This window comes from Helianthus annuus, chromosome 5 (assembly GCF_002127325.2).
Source record: "Helianthus annuus cultivar XRQ/B chromosome 5, HanXRQr2.0-SUNRISE, whole genome shotgun sequence".
Taxonomy (NCBI): domain Eukaryota; kingdom Viridiplantae; phylum Streptophyta; class Magnoliopsida; order Asterales; family Asteraceae; genus Helianthus; species Helianthus annuus.
Window position 1 is genome coordinate 160,538,564 of NC_035437.2, and position 15,288 is coordinate 160,553,851.

General features: G+C 37.2%; 2 protein-coding genes and 1 long non-coding RNA gene across 3 annotated transcripts; all 3 read left to right on the forward strand.

Annotated features, from left to right (window-relative positions):
- Positions 1-1,082: 1,082 nt before the first annotated feature.
- On the forward strand, positions 1,083-2,045 carry LOC110943778. Its single transcript, XM_022185512.1, has one exon. The coding sequence runs from the start codon at positions 1,083-1,085 to the stop codon at positions 2,043-2,045; it is 963 nt and encodes a 320-aa protein (XP_022041204.1).
- A 392-nt stretch (positions 2,046-2,437) lies between these two features.
- Positions 2,438-11,228, forward strand: LOC110943779. Its single transcript, XM_022185513.1, has 2 exons — positions 2,438-2,559; positions 10,628-11,228. The coding sequence occupies exons 1-2, from the start codon at positions 2,438-2,440 to the stop codon at positions 11,226-11,228; spliced, it is 723 nt and encodes a 240-aa protein (XP_022041205.1).
- A 241-nt stretch (positions 11,229-11,469) lies between these two features.
- Positions 11,470-12,767, forward strand: LOC110939290. The gene is made up of 3 exons (XR_002592141.2): positions 11,470-11,606; positions 12,157-12,211; positions 12,595-12,767. It is a non-coding gene; the product is annotated as an uncharacterized LOC110939290 (long non-coding RNA).
- Positions 12,768-15,288: the final 2,521 nt, after the last annotated feature.

Genomic DNA, 15,288 nt, shown 5'->3' on the forward strand with positions numbered 1-15,288 from the left:
TGATTATTGGTTCACCAAGTTCATTAATGTGTTAGTTGAAATATGAGTATTACGCTAATGTTGTTTGTTGTAATAGTTGTAGGTAAATCTCAAGTTTAAATGCTATCGCATCACTCGGAACTGAACACACCTTGAACGCCTTTATGCGCTTCCGCAATCGATGATGTATCATCAATGGGACAATATTTTGGTTTAATTAGGCTATGTTGGTAGTTATAAACTCTAAACTTGAAGTTGTAAATCTTTTGTCAAACACGAGTTGTAATGGTCGTTTTGAAAGTTTCTAAAGTGTTATGAAATTTACTATGTCTTTTTAAAATGCGTTATAGGTCAATTGTTGAATGTTATTAAACAGGGAATTGCTTATTTTACGAACGAGTCATGCCCGAATTTTATTAGACAATAGTATGAATTATTGTATTTTCGGATTTAGAACTCTGGGCGTTTCAAGTTGGTATCAGAGCCTAGGTTTGAGGGATTCAAGTACCAAGTGCTTGAACTCAAACCGAAAGCTCGTGCAAGTGTGTGTTCGTTCCAAAGCGTAATGCAAGTAAGTAAATTGTAAACTTTGATTATACTTATAGTTATGAGGTTTTAAAGTTTGTATTTAAGAAAAAGGTTAGACCTGGAATGTTCATTATGTTAATAGAATGTTCATTATGTTACTGAATGTTCATTATGTTACTAAATGTTCATCATTTTACTGGAATGTTCATTAAGTTACTAGAATGTTCATCATGTTACAGGAATGTTCATTATGTTAATAGAATGTTCATTATGTTACTGAATGTTCATTATGTTACTAAATGTTCATCATTTTACTGAAATGTTCATTATGTTACTAGAATGTTCATCATGTTACAGGAATGTTCATTATGTTAATAGAATGTTCATTATGTTACTAAATGTTCATTATGTTACTAAATGTTCATCATGATCTAAAAGATACAACATGATCGTTGGTGACGATAATGCACGGAGTATGAATTGTAAATGGAATGTAGTATGATAATACAAGTTTATATGTGAAGAAGAGGTGTATGAAAGGAAACTCTAATTAATAGAATGAATGTTTTCTGTAGATGACGGACACAGGGAATGTAGATGATGCTGAAGTAGCACGACAAGAAGCATTCGATAATAAGATTATGGAAGCGGCAGAAAAGGTTATACATACTAACCTTCCCCAGTTAGCTCAAGAAGCCGAAAGCGGTGTTTTAGGGGTAGTAGATGCTATGATGACTAGTAAGATTGAGGAGTTAAAGGAAATGTTTGAAGGGTCTAGAAGCAAAAGTAAGGAACGAAGGTGTACATACAAGGATTTTATGGCGTGCAATCCCTCCTCGTTCAATGGGGAGGTTGATCCGATAAGATGTCAAAGGTGGATAGCAAATATTGAAGCTGTGTTCATACGTAGCCGATGCGAGAAGGAAGATCAAGTAATGTTTGCTACGGGTCAGCTTCAACAACAAGCTAAGGATTGGTGGGATACGCAATGTAAGGAGTTAGGAGAAGAGAAACTTCAAACGTTAACTTGGCAAGAATTCAAGGAGTCGTTCCTGAAGTATCATTGCCTGCATTCGGCAATTGATAGAATACAAGAGGAATTCTTGCGTCTTCGCCAACAAGATGAATCTATTGATGAAATCACCAACACCTTCTTTGATAAGCTAAAGTTTTGTGACGACTTTGTCAAGTCTGAAAGAATGAAGATAAATCGGTATCACGGCATGTTGAAGGCTGAATATAGGGAATTCATCACTCCCTCGAAGTGTGAAACTTTGAATGAACTTATCAACTGGGCTCGGGATAGAGAGATAGAGCTGAAGCGGCAAGTAGAAAGGGGGGATAAAAGAGCGGCTGAAAAGCCCACAACTATGAGTCCGTCCAAGAAATATAAGCAGCATGACAATAGAAACAAAGGAGGATCTAAAAGCAGTATTCCTCCATGCAAAACTTGTGGGAAGCTTCATACTGGAGAATGTCTATTGGGGAAGAAGGGATGCTACAACTGTGGTCAGGAAGGGCATCCTTACTATAAGTGACCTAGTCCTGTGAGGACGTGTTTCAATTGCTTTACTCCTGGTCACGTCAAAGCTGAATGTCCAAAGCTTAAACAAAAGGGGCAAAAAGATGGAAAGAAGGATGAAAATCAGAAGGCTCGGGGAAGGATGTTTCAGATTACCACGGAGGAAGCTAAGGTTCTACCAAATGTTGTGTCAGGTATTTTCTTAGTCAACCTAATACCCATGAATGTGATATTTGATTCTGGTGCTAGTAGGTCTTTTGTGTCGAGTGAACTTATGTGCCATCCCTCTTTTAGAAAGGAACGAATGTCTATACCCTTAGAAGTAGAAGTAGCGGATAGGAAAAGTTATTTGCTAAGTGAAGTTTGCAGAAATTGTATGATTACCATAGAAAATGGGAAGACATAACCATGGATCTCGTTATAAAGCTTCCTAAGACAAAACAAGGTCACGATGCTATTTGGGTTATAGTCGACCGACTTACTAAAAGTGCTCACTTTTTGCCCATACGAGAAACTATTTCATCTGAAAAGTTGGCGGAGATTTATACGAATGAAATAATAGCTCATGAATGTGATACCCATGAATGTGATATTTGATTCTGGTGCTAGTAGGTCTTTTGTGTCGAGTGAACTTATGTGCCATCCCTCTTTTGTATCAGGTATTTTCTTAGTCAACCTAATACCCATGAATGTGATATTTGATTCTGGTCGAGATTTATACGAATGAAATAATAGCTCGTCATGGAGTACCCGTGTCTATTGTGTCGGATCGTGACACAAGATTCACGTCTCGGTTTTGGCTTAGATTTCATGAAGATGTGGGCACAAACTTGCGATTGAGTACCGCGTACCATCCACAGACGGATGGACAGTCAGAAAGAACTATACAAACGTTAGTAGATATGTTGAGGGCTTGCGTCATAGATTTTGGGGGTAACTGGGATGACCATTTGCCGTTGGTAGAGTTTGCGTATAATTACAGTTATCAGAGTAGTATTCAAATGGCGCCATATGAAATGTTGTACGGTAGAAAGTGTAGAACCCCTGTGTTAGGATCGGAGGCTCTCATGATTGTGTTTGTTTGTATAAATTGAACTGTCAGAATATAAGAAATGATATAAAGTGCAGCGGAAATGGATACAAACTTTGTAAACACAATCAAAGAGGAAAATAGTTTGATAAACAAATGCTTTTCATTAAGTTGAATGATTGAAATACAAAGCAAATGCTGACAGCATGTTTACAGAACTAAGCTCCCCCTCAGCCTGATACCCCAAGGTTGGTTGCACAAGATGAAAGGATTGGACTGAAGAAGAAGAATCCACTCGGTCAATCAAATGTAACAGTACAGGGTACTGCTCCATTTATAGGCAAACCAAACCACTGAAGCATCTCAGCTGACGTCACCATGATAGTGACATCTAACAAACTAACAACCTATATACACTGTTCTAAACAAACTACTGATATGCAACATCTGATTATTAGTACAATACAAAACAAGAGATAACAACTGCTTCACGTTCCACTGTTGTAGCCTGAGCACAGATGTTGAACTTCAGTGCTTTCTTCAAAGGTGATCAGTCTTTGAGTGGGCAGTGCTTGTGTCTTTCAACAGTACTTAGGAAACAACAGTAGATAGAGCAACAGTGTTTGTCTTCAGCAGTTCTTTAGAGTTTCATCAGTGTTTGGTTCATCAGTTGTTGTAGTGAGCAGTACTTAAGATCCATCAGCTGTTAGAATACCACTGTCAAGGGGAAAGCAAAGTGTAGGTTGCTGCTTATTGTTAGTCCACTGATGTGATCCGGTTTTGGCTTTACATTATCTGTTCCTCTGGTAGGGTTAAATCCCAACAATCTCCCCCTGGAACAGATAATGCCAAAACCCTTCATTATTCAGGACCTTTATTTCTCACCAAAAGTTCCTTAGCTTGTCTTTTAAATTCAGCTTCAAATTCTTTGGAACTTAGATCATCTTCATCCCTACACAGTGTAAGTTCAAGGAGATCCTGCAAATCTTCAACACTAAGGCCTAGTGCTTCTTTCCTTGATATGTACTTCACTTCACCATTGGTTCTGACCAGAGTCAATACGTGGGTCTTTTGATCAGATATCCACTTTAGTATTTTTAAACCAAATGGGTTTCTTGGGAGAGATTTATTCTTTGATGAATTAGGAGATAATGGCCTTGTGAACACTTGCAGACTTTCAGACATTCTTTTGAAGGCTTCTTCAATGACTTTGTTTGCTGCAGCTATGTCTTCTACAGTTTCTTTCTCAATTTGCTCTTGCCTTTCAATTTCTGACATGTCTGTTGCAGTGTTTGGTGATGCAGGTTTGTTTAATACCTTCTTAACAAGGTTTTGAAGCTTTGTTGAGCTGTCTTCTTTTAGACCCATTTTCATGATGGTGTCCTTGAAGTACTCTGCTTCCTTTTCTTTGACCTCTTCTTCAGTCAGCTGTTTACCTTCTTCTTGGTTTGACACAAAAATAGGTTTGTCTGCTGATTTGAACAATGTTCTGAGGTTTTCAATCTGCTGTTCAAGCTTCATCATGTGTTCATGTTTCTTTGAAGCACTTGAAACAGTTATCTTTCTTTTCTTTAGCCTTTCATAGGCTTCATCAGTCTGCTGCCTGGACCATTTTGATATGGCTTCAGCAGTATCCATTGTTGCATCCACCAGCTCCTTTTTCTTTCCTTTATACTCTGCAGTTAGGTCAGCAATGAGCTTTTTGTATTTACTCTAGTTCGGAGCATTCTTCTTCTTTGTAGGATCATTCTTGATTTTCTCAATCCTTTCTGCCTCATGCTTTAGAGCAACTAATGGCCATTCTTTGAACTGTTGTTCTTCAGCAGGATAGAGTTTCTCTTTCATGATGTAGGCTAGATATTGTTTTCTTAACCTTTTGTTTTGATCAGCCTTTTCTTTGTTTAGCTCTTGTGCAAATTCTTCTATCTGCTTTACTTTTGTGAAGTAGAACTCCAGTCTTTTAGCAATGCCTTCGTCGCTTAGACCTTCACTTTCACTATCAACCTTAGCTTTTACTTTAGCTTGCCTTGCCTTGATCTTGAGGTAATCATCCATATCTTCTGGTGCCATGTAGCCTATGAGTGAGGAGAATCTTCTTTTTGAAGGATCTTCTTCTGTATAGAATTGCCTCATCTCATTTTTGATAGCTTCAAGTTCCAGTGGATATTGTGCAGCATTAGGATCGTGTATACCCTCATTGGCAGAGATTGGCTTTCTTTTTCTACTGAAGAGCTTTGGTTGTGATGTAGGAAAGGTGAGAGCAGTGGTGGATGGTTGACTAACAGCTGTTGAAACAACTGGTGCTTCAACCGCTGTTGTCATTACAACTACTGATGTATCAGCAGATGTCTTCTGCTTTTGAGCAGGGGTTATGATGGCAGTTGTTTGAGTGGTGATAAGTGGCTGACTAACAGCAGTTGAAACAACTAGTGTTTCAACCACTGTTGCCATTACAACAGATGTTATAACATCTGTTGTCTTCTGCTTTTTGGCAGGGGGTGATGATGGTTTGGCTGTTTTTGATGGTGATGGTGGTTTTTGTGCTGTAGACACAGATGGTGGTGGAACAGTAGTTGTGGTGGTGTGTGGTGATGTGGTGTGTGTTGATATTGCAGTTTTGGTTTGGCTACTTTCTGGCTCAACATATATACCATCATCAATTCCCTTTTTCTTCCACTTGATCTTCTCCCCCTTTTTGGCATTATCTGAGAAGGGTTCGTTCATGAAGAGAACAGTGGAGGGAATCTTTCCAGAGGTACTTTGAATGTGAGCCTTTATAGCTTTTATATCCGCCTGAGTATCCTTGAATCTTGATTCCACCATATTTGTCAGCTTTTGAACATGTATGGCATGCTGCTGATCTGCCATCTGCTTTTGTCTTTCCAACAATGGTTGAAAAAGATTCCATAACTCATTTACAGCAGGTGCTTGAGCAGGAGGAGCAGTGGATTGGGCTTTCTGAGCTTTTAATAGCTGCTGCACCATATCTTTTATTTCAGCAACTGAGGTTTCAAGGTTTTCGACCCTGCCCGTCAATTCCTGATATCTTGAATCATCACCTGAGTTAACAGGATCATCTGAATCCCCACCAGCAGTGGTTTTACCAATGAATGACTTAGGAACAGTGTCCCAAAAATCAGCCATTGATGCCCCTTGTTCTTGGTACTGGGGACTTCTTTCTTCAGCACTTGATAACCTTTTGATGTTGCCAGTAGTTGAAACAATCTCACTGGTGGTTCTCAGTGGTGCTATAGAAGAAATTGCCTTCAAGGGAGTCTTATGAATGTAACCACTGTCCAAATGTAAACCAGTGGGTTCAACATTTGTAGTGGCTGCTCCACTTGAACTACTGACAGAAATTACTTGTAATTCCTGCAGTGTAACCTCCTCAGTTGTTGCTGGGATAGCAGAAATGTCAACATCAAACCCAGTCACCTGTTGAAGTATACTCTCAGTGATAGGTGGTTGAGAGGAACTGGTTTGTGTCTGAGTAACATCAGCTGCATGCAACAAAGGTATGGTGGATGGTGGTATTATGTGGGGTGAGGGTAAAGGAGTTGAAAGAGACATGTCCTTGGGATCAGGACTGTGGAAGATGGATCCGAGTGGGTCCAGAGCTTCATATTGTGGGGTCCCTGTGCTTACAACCTGATCCTTTTGTGAGGATGCAGGAGGAGTTTGAGGCAAAGGTTGAGATCTTTCTTCCATCTACTGTGAGGAAGTAGCAGCAGTGGTTATTAGTGACTTTTATGTTGTCACTGGCATTGACTCTGGGATCTCATCTTCCAGAGTTGCCTTTGGTTTGGATTTGGTGGGCTTTCTGGATGTTTTTCTTTTTGTCTTTTTAGTGGTGGCAGGTGTGGGTTTCAAAACAGTGGGTGTGCTGCTTTGATCACCTGGAGCAGTGGGCTCAGCAGCAGATACCTGAGGAGCAGTTTCATCTGCTAAATTTTGCTCAGGCACCTCTGCTTTTGTTTTTATTGGTGCCAACATTCTAGAGAATGTTTCAGGTGTTAAGCAGTTTATTTTAAAAGAGGCACCTTGTTTGGGCAAATCTGCTTCTTTCTCTACAAATTTTTGTTCAAAATAGTAGCTTAAAAATCTTGGAAAGAGCAGAAATGCCTTATTATCAACGTTTTTTACCAAATCATCAAATATTTCCTGGGAGTAATTAAAGTTTTTATTGTTTAAAATTGCATATCCCAGGAATTGAATTTTTGTTGGTATTTCATTAAAAGACGTTATTTTATTAGAAACACACATTAGCAGTGTGTAAAATAAAAATCTGGGTGCAGAAGGAAAAATAACCTTTTTGTAAGGTATCCCTTTTAGGTTGCTCTGCATAGCCCCTGTTTATGAAATCCTTTTTCAACTCGTCTTTAGAAAATGAGGTTTTTCCTTTCAAATCATCGAGTTTAAAGATTTCAGAAATGGATTGTGGAGAGATTTGAACCTTCTTACCCTGTATCGAGGAGTTGATGGCTGTGATGATGTCTCCTTGTTTTTCAAGGGTGGCATTTTTCCAGAACTCTCTCTGGGTTTGAAGATAAATGGGAGCGTCTGCTGTTATCAAAGTTTTGTACTTTGATGCAGATAAGATGTCAATGATGGAGTCGAAGGTGTTGTCAGTTGTGGGTTTTGTGAGTATACCCACATAATTGTGAGGGGCTTTGTGACGGATTTCTGTGGTTTCGATGGCCATTTGAGTGGCGTCTGTTGGGGTGGAGGAAGAAGATGGTTTTGATTTTGACTTCGATTTTGGTTTCGTCATTTTTGATGAAGAAGATCGAAGAAGGTTTTTGTGAAGAAGAGTGGGAAACTGCTTTGTGAAGAGAATATTTGGAATTCAATTCGACAGTGTGAGCCCCTGTTTGGGTTTAATCAGGGTTTTATATTAGGGAAAAAGTGAATGCTGATGTGGCAGCGGTTATAATAATCTGACGGCTAAAAGCTGACCACGTGCCAACCCCTGATGAAATGGTAAATACTGGAGGACAGTTGTTTTGACAACCACTGATGGATCAAGCATCAGTAGTTACAACGGTAATGAAATGAAGCGGTGGGTGTATCAGTGGATGGAACAATGATTTTAAACATCAGTGTTTTTGCAAGAACAGAGGTTGACTATCAGCAGTGGACAGACTTTAGAGAGCAGATGTTGAAGCACAACAGCATTTAAGGTACAACAGTGGTTAAAGACAATAATGAGGATCATTAGTATAACAACTGTTTGTGCAAGAGTGTTTTGACTTTTCACAAATAATTTTAGCATCTGCTTGTTCAGATGTAGGAATTGATTTTGTCTTGTGAAAGCACAATATCTTATCTAACATCTGCTGAGCACCAGAAATGCTATTCTTAACAAAATACATTTTAGATGTATATTATCAAGATTAAATTGCCAGCAGTCATCTACAGAAACTTTTGTTCAAGGTTTTGCCAAAAGTCCATTATTCCAGACAGTGGTTTAGCATCCCAGATGATGAAGACATTTCTACAAAGGCTACTCATTTTGTGTCTAATTACTTGAACTAGAACATGAGTATCTCAGTAGTTCAAAATCAATTTGCAATCAATTTTTGATCTGTGACAACCAAACTTGAGCTTAACATGACCTTGATATGTGTGCCATTTCCTTTTGATCAGATTTAAGGATAGTAATTTCACACAAAAATAAGGAAATTGCATCCTGACCAGAGATGAACTTTTACTATCAAAAATGAGTAAAAGTACAAAATATATTTTATAAAAAGTGATATATATATCTGGTTTTATTTAGAGAAAAACACCTTAAAAAAATTAAAGGAAGTTTTGAAAATCATCAAAAGGATCTGACAGCTTTTCAAATATATCATTCTCAAGTTATTTTGACCCTTGTTTCGGGTCATTTTCTTGACAATTGATTGCAAATTCTTCTTTTAAGGATAATCACTGGAGATGCCATAGTTACCTGAACGATTCCTGTATTTGATGAAAGCACACAGTTGCATGATTCCATTGTTTTACCCTACTTTAACCTCAAGAGTGTTTTATGCTTATACTCTTTTCTTTTGATTTCAAAAGTTTTGAGATAACCACACTTTGAGATTTATTTTCTTTTTCCCTTTTTACCCTTCCCATTCACAAGTATAGAAATACTCACTGAGAAATGTTATTTTGAAGAAGTTTTAGTCCAGAGTCATTTTGAAATAATGTTTTGAGAGAACTAGCCACATTTGTACATGTTTTATTACCAGATCTCACATTACGTATGATTAGGACTTTTTTGACACCTTATTTTCTCAATGTGTTTTGACAAAGTTGATTTGGTCCTTTTGAGGATTCTCAACCTGCCTTTGAGCACATAAGAAATTTTGACTAAAGCTTTATTTCCCTCTTTCTATGTCAGCAGAACACTAGTGTTTAGATGAACATAGGTTTTGCTGATCTGAGGTGCATACTTTAGTGAAAAATATGAAAACATCACAAATTTCATAACAACAGTTGAAATCAATTTTGAATGAAGATGAGTACACCATAGTTACCAGATAAGTTTTCAGATCTGGAAACTATGAGTGATTTGTGCATGACATCATCAGTTGTATGAGATTTGTGAATCTTATGACATCTTGGTTGTTTTACAAAGCTTTTGAGTCATCATTTTGAACATGATTTCTCATTACTCTGTTTTTTCAACTAAAATACGACCAACCTTAGTATCAATGAATTGTGAGCTGAACTGTTATGTCAAATTGATTGTTAGATCGAATTTGACTGTCCAATCTCTGATACCAATTGTTAGGATCGGAGGCTCTCATGATTGTGTTTGTTTGTATAAATTGAACAGTCAGAATATAAGAAATGATATAAAGTGCAGCGGAAATGGATACAAACTTTGTAAACACAATCAAAGAGGAAAATAGTTTGATAAACAAATGCTTTTCATTAAGTTGAATGATTGAAATACAAAGCAAATGATTACAGCATGTTTACAGAACTAAGCTCCCCCTCAGCCTGATACCCCAAAGTTGGTTGCACAAGATGAAAGGATTGGACTGAAGAAGAAGAATCCACTCGGTCAATCAAATGTAACAGTACAGGGTACTGCTCCATTTATAGGCAAACCAAACCACTGAAGCATCTCAGCTGACGTCACCATGATAGTGACATCTAACAAACTAACAACCTATATACACTGTTCTAAACAAACTACTGATATGCAACATCTGATTATTAGTACAATACAAAACAAGAGATAACAACTGCTTCACGTTCCACTGTTGTAGCCTGTGCACAGATGTTGAACTTCAGTGCTTTCTTCAAAGGTGATCAGTCTTTGAGTGGGCAGTGCTTGTGTCTTTCAGCAGTACTTAGGAAACAGCAGTAGATAGAGCAACAGTGTTTGTCTTCAGCAGTTCTTTAGAGTTTCACTAGTGTTTGGTTCATCAGTTGTTGTAGTGAGCAGTACTTAAGATCCATCAGCTGTTAGAATACCACTGTCAAGGGGAAAGCAAAGTGTAGGCTGCTGCTTATTGTTGGTCCACTGATGTGATCCGGTTTTGGCTTTACATTATCTGTTCCTCTGGTAGGGTTCAATCCCAACACCCTGTGTGTTGGGGAGAAATCGGGCAGCGAGAGCTCGCTCCTAAAGATGTTGTGGTGATAACGAATGAGAAGATTGATCAAGTACGGGCTCGTTTGAAGGCAGCGCAAGACCGACAAAAATCTTATGCGGACAAAAGAAGGCGCCCTATTGAATTTCAAGAAGGGGATCGAGTGTTCTTAAAGGTCTCGCCGTGGAAGGGTATAATACGGTTCCGTAAATGGGGGAAGTTGGGTCCTCGGTATATTGGGCCGTTCAAAACTATAGCCCATGTTGGTAAAGTGGCATACCAATTAGAATTACCTCCGGCTTTAGATGGAATCCATAACACTTTTCACGTGTCACAACTAAGGAAATGTCTCGCGGATGAAACGGCGTATGTGCCACTCGATGATATCGAACTGGATGAGAAAATGAACTATGTTGAAAGGCCGGTGGCTATCAAAGATTCCAAAATAACGCATCTACGAAATAAAGCCATTCGACAAGTTCTAGTTCAATGGCAGCATCGGAAAGGATCGGATCTGACATGGGAATCAGAAGATGAAATGCGAAAGCACTACCCGTCATTATTTGGTACGTATTAAGGTTTCGGGGACGAAACCTCTTTTAAGGGGGGTAGATTTGTAACACCCCAAATTCTAATAAAGATTAATCGAATGTTTATATGTTTTAAATGATTAGTTAGTTATAAATAAATAATGAAAGTTAAAGGTTAGGAAATATATAAGAATGATAACTTAAATAACCTTGAGGGGTTAAACTTGTAAATATGATTAGTAACATTATAAAAATTTAAAAACCCAGTTAGTGGGTGGGTGTGGGTCACGACTAAGAAGCAGGAAGGAGAAGAAACCCTTCTCCTTCATAATACCTCAAGAAATTCAGGGATTTAAGGTGTTGTTGATCCAGAAATCGAATGCATGTGACCAAATTCTCAACCATCTAAGGGTTTCCTACATAGGGTAAGTCAGATTATGCGATTTGATGCACTTTCATGAACTAGGGTTTAATCAATTCGTGAAAATTGGAGAAATTGAACCTGTGTATGAATTAGAAACATCATTCGAGGATGTTTTATGCTTGGAATTCATTTGTATGGATGGTTTGAAGGGAAAACCCATTTGTTCTAGTAGTATGATGGTTTTGAAGTTAAATAAATTGAGTAGTCTTGATTGATGAATGTTTATGTATTAGGATATTGATGAATTATTATGATTGTAGAATGATTAAGATATGTGAATTTAGTTTATTAAAAGAGTTGTGAATATTTCTAGTGAAATCGTGCATTGGATACATGTACATAAGGCTCAAAATGTTGTTTGCACACCATGTGTTCGATAAAATGCCTCAATGAAGAACTATGTGATTTTGAATGTATTAAAAGTGTTGAATTGGCATAGGGAAGATGTAGTATTTGATACATTGCAAAATATGAAATGGAATGTGATTGATGCGTGAATGTGATTATTATGTAGTGAATGAAATAATCTAAATAAGAATGAATTATGGTAGGAGTGAAAGAAGAAGGAGCTAATTCCGGTTCGCAACAAAAGGCTCAAGAAACGAGGTAAGTTTGCTACTTATAAGTTTATTCAACAACATTAGTAGTTTGTTACTTTAAATATTAGTTTCTTAATGGTGGTCATTGTATTAAAATGAGAACACGAAAGTATAGCTCCGTAACGGATCGTGATGAACGGGTCGGTTCGGGTTAGAATGAGAATGAATAAGTGAAGTTTTCTTAATGTTCCGTGTAAACGGGTTATGATAGAATGAGTTGGAAAGAAAGATGTAACGGAGTTGGTTACATAAACAAGAAAGTCGAGTGTAAGAATGACTTAGTCATGTATGGTTCAAAATTTAAATGGTGATTATTGGTTCACCAAGTTCATTAATGCGTTAGTTGAAATATGAGTATTACGCTAATGTTGTTTGTTGTAATGGTTGTAGGTAAATCTAAAGTTTAAATGCTATCGCATCGCTCGGAACCAAACACACCTTGAACACCTTTATGCGCTTCCGCAATCGATGATGTATCATCAATGGGTCAATATTTTGGTTTAATTAGGCTATGTTGGTAGTTATAAACTCTAAACTTGAAGTTATCTTTTGTCAAACACTAGTTCTAATGGTCGTTTTAAAAGTTTCTAAAGTGTTATGAAATTTACTATATCTTTTTAAAATGCGTTGTAGGTCAATTCTTGAATGTTATTAAACAGGGAATTGCTTATTTAACGAACGGGTCATGCCCGAATTTTATTAGACAATAGTATGAATTATTGTATTTTCGGATTTAGAACTCTGGGCGTTTCACACACCCCAACCGATGGCGGAAACATCGGAGTGAGACGAAATAGATTGCTCATCACACGTAACGCTATTCGCGACAATATTCAAAAGCGATTTCATATCATATCAATAATTGTCAAATACAACATGAAAATCAAGTACAACATTGAAAGACAATACAACAAAGTTCAACAAAAGTAAACTAATCTAGTAATTCAATATGCGTTTCTAAGGTCGTCCCTACTAGATTTTGTCATAAACATCATCATCAACCTGCAACATGTTAAAAGTATAGTTCAACACACAAAGCATTGGCGAGTACACAAGTTTAAGTATATAGCATAAGTATTAAAAAAAACATTTTAAAACCTACATGGCAACCTAAGTTATTAAGATTAACATATTAATGGCATGCAATATTCAAGTCAACCCTCTGATTACCGCAAGAATTAAATTTAACATGACCTCTCGTTCACGGGTGGTGCGTTACTTCTATAGCGCTATACATGTTAAATGGAGGCTTGTACGAAGTTAATGACTAATGTATCACATAAGACTTACCCAAGAATATGAATCAAGTATAACGAATAATTATGCATGTATTTGGATTGTTTTGTGCATTGCATAAAGTATAATGTGTTTGTGGCTTTGATAAGGTTAACATATTGCACCCAAAAAGTGTAAAGCGAAAATAGGTCAAGTGTACTCACGGTTTTGCAAGCTTCAAACTTGATAATCCCGTGAAGTGTTGTGTAAGTTGAGGATGGAACACCGAGTCACCCTACATGGGTAAACGAAGGTGTGTAAGTTCATGGGTTTTAGAATGGAAGATTCGGACTTGATATTTAAAGTATTAAAAGTATGTATATGAAAGTAATATCTAATTCTAAGTGCTTGTTTATGACACTATGTTTATGTGGTTTCATAGGTCCCAAATTGCCCATTAGAATCATAACAAGTAAATTAGAATCTTAGATATATTAGCCTAGGTTTATGACGAACAATCATGACTTGATTATCATCACAAATTCAGCCATGTTTTATATAGATACGTATACTTTATATAGTAATAATAACAACCTAAAACTAAGTCCAATCATAGATTACCATGTAGCATCATGTATGTCAAGCATGGAGGTTAAAACCTCATTATATGATTCACCACTATACAAACCACCACAAGGATGGTTCGGAGGGTCATGAATAACAAGAAATAAACCTATCTAACATAAGCTCAAGTGACCAAGTACTCTACAACCCGGGTGTGCCAACACATCATGAAAAGAATTAACTAAGTGAGGAGGGCTAGACAGGGCTAAGGTACTTTAATTCTAGTAAGTCACTTTGAGTGTTCATACACGAGCCTCAAATGAAGGAGTGGAACTTAGTTTGGAAAGCCAAAGCTTCCATTTGTTCACACTTCACAAGTCATAAGTTCACCGTATGAAAGACGATGACTTGTGCTTGGTTTCATCATTGATTTTGTCATGTATAAACAGGATTATAATGAGTGTTTGAACTCATAACTTTGATGGTAATCACCTCAATAAAAACCCACAATCATAGACTTGATTGTGAGCTTGGTGTGCTCACAAAAAAATGATTAATTTTAGTTATTTTATACACTAGTTCAAGTTTTAATATTTATAAAAACACAATATAATACTATCACTACAACTCACGTTGGGCAAGTACATCCATCGTTGGCATAATATAGTGATGGTAAAATACCAAGATCGCCAAGGATACAAGATTTTTAGTACCGGGTCTTTGTTAGCGTCTAGTCAAATCCAAAAGTAAAAGTTTTAAAATTGGATCAAAAAAAAAATGAAGAGGAAAATAAAAGGAAGTAATCAATAATTGGAAAAGGGGGTGTTTAAGATCAACATACATCTAGATGCTTCATTAATTAGCTCTCACCATGGGGTAACTAAGGCTCGATTGTCAGACGAGAAACTATGAGTGTTAGTGTGTATAGTTGTGTAGTATCTGTGTTCCAATCCTATCACATTCGAATCTGTCGCTTTGAATCAACAAGGAAACGCCACTTGAGGCCGGAATTTAATATTAGTTAGATATTTTAAGGGGTTTAAATTACTTGTCCCTATTAGTCTGTCAGTGAGTTATCAATTCTCCTAATGTAGTTACTTTTATAGAAACCAAGTCCTTTACACTTTGGTGTTATCTCCGCGTAAAGGCAAGAGCTTACCCAACTCAAAGTCTCATCCAAAACTTTTAACCTCCACTAAGAGCATCAACATGTTTTGACTCTACATAGACATAAAAAACATGAACGACCCAAGTTAATGGCGTCTCAAGATTATTAGTAGATTGTAAGAATTGGGCTGAAATGCT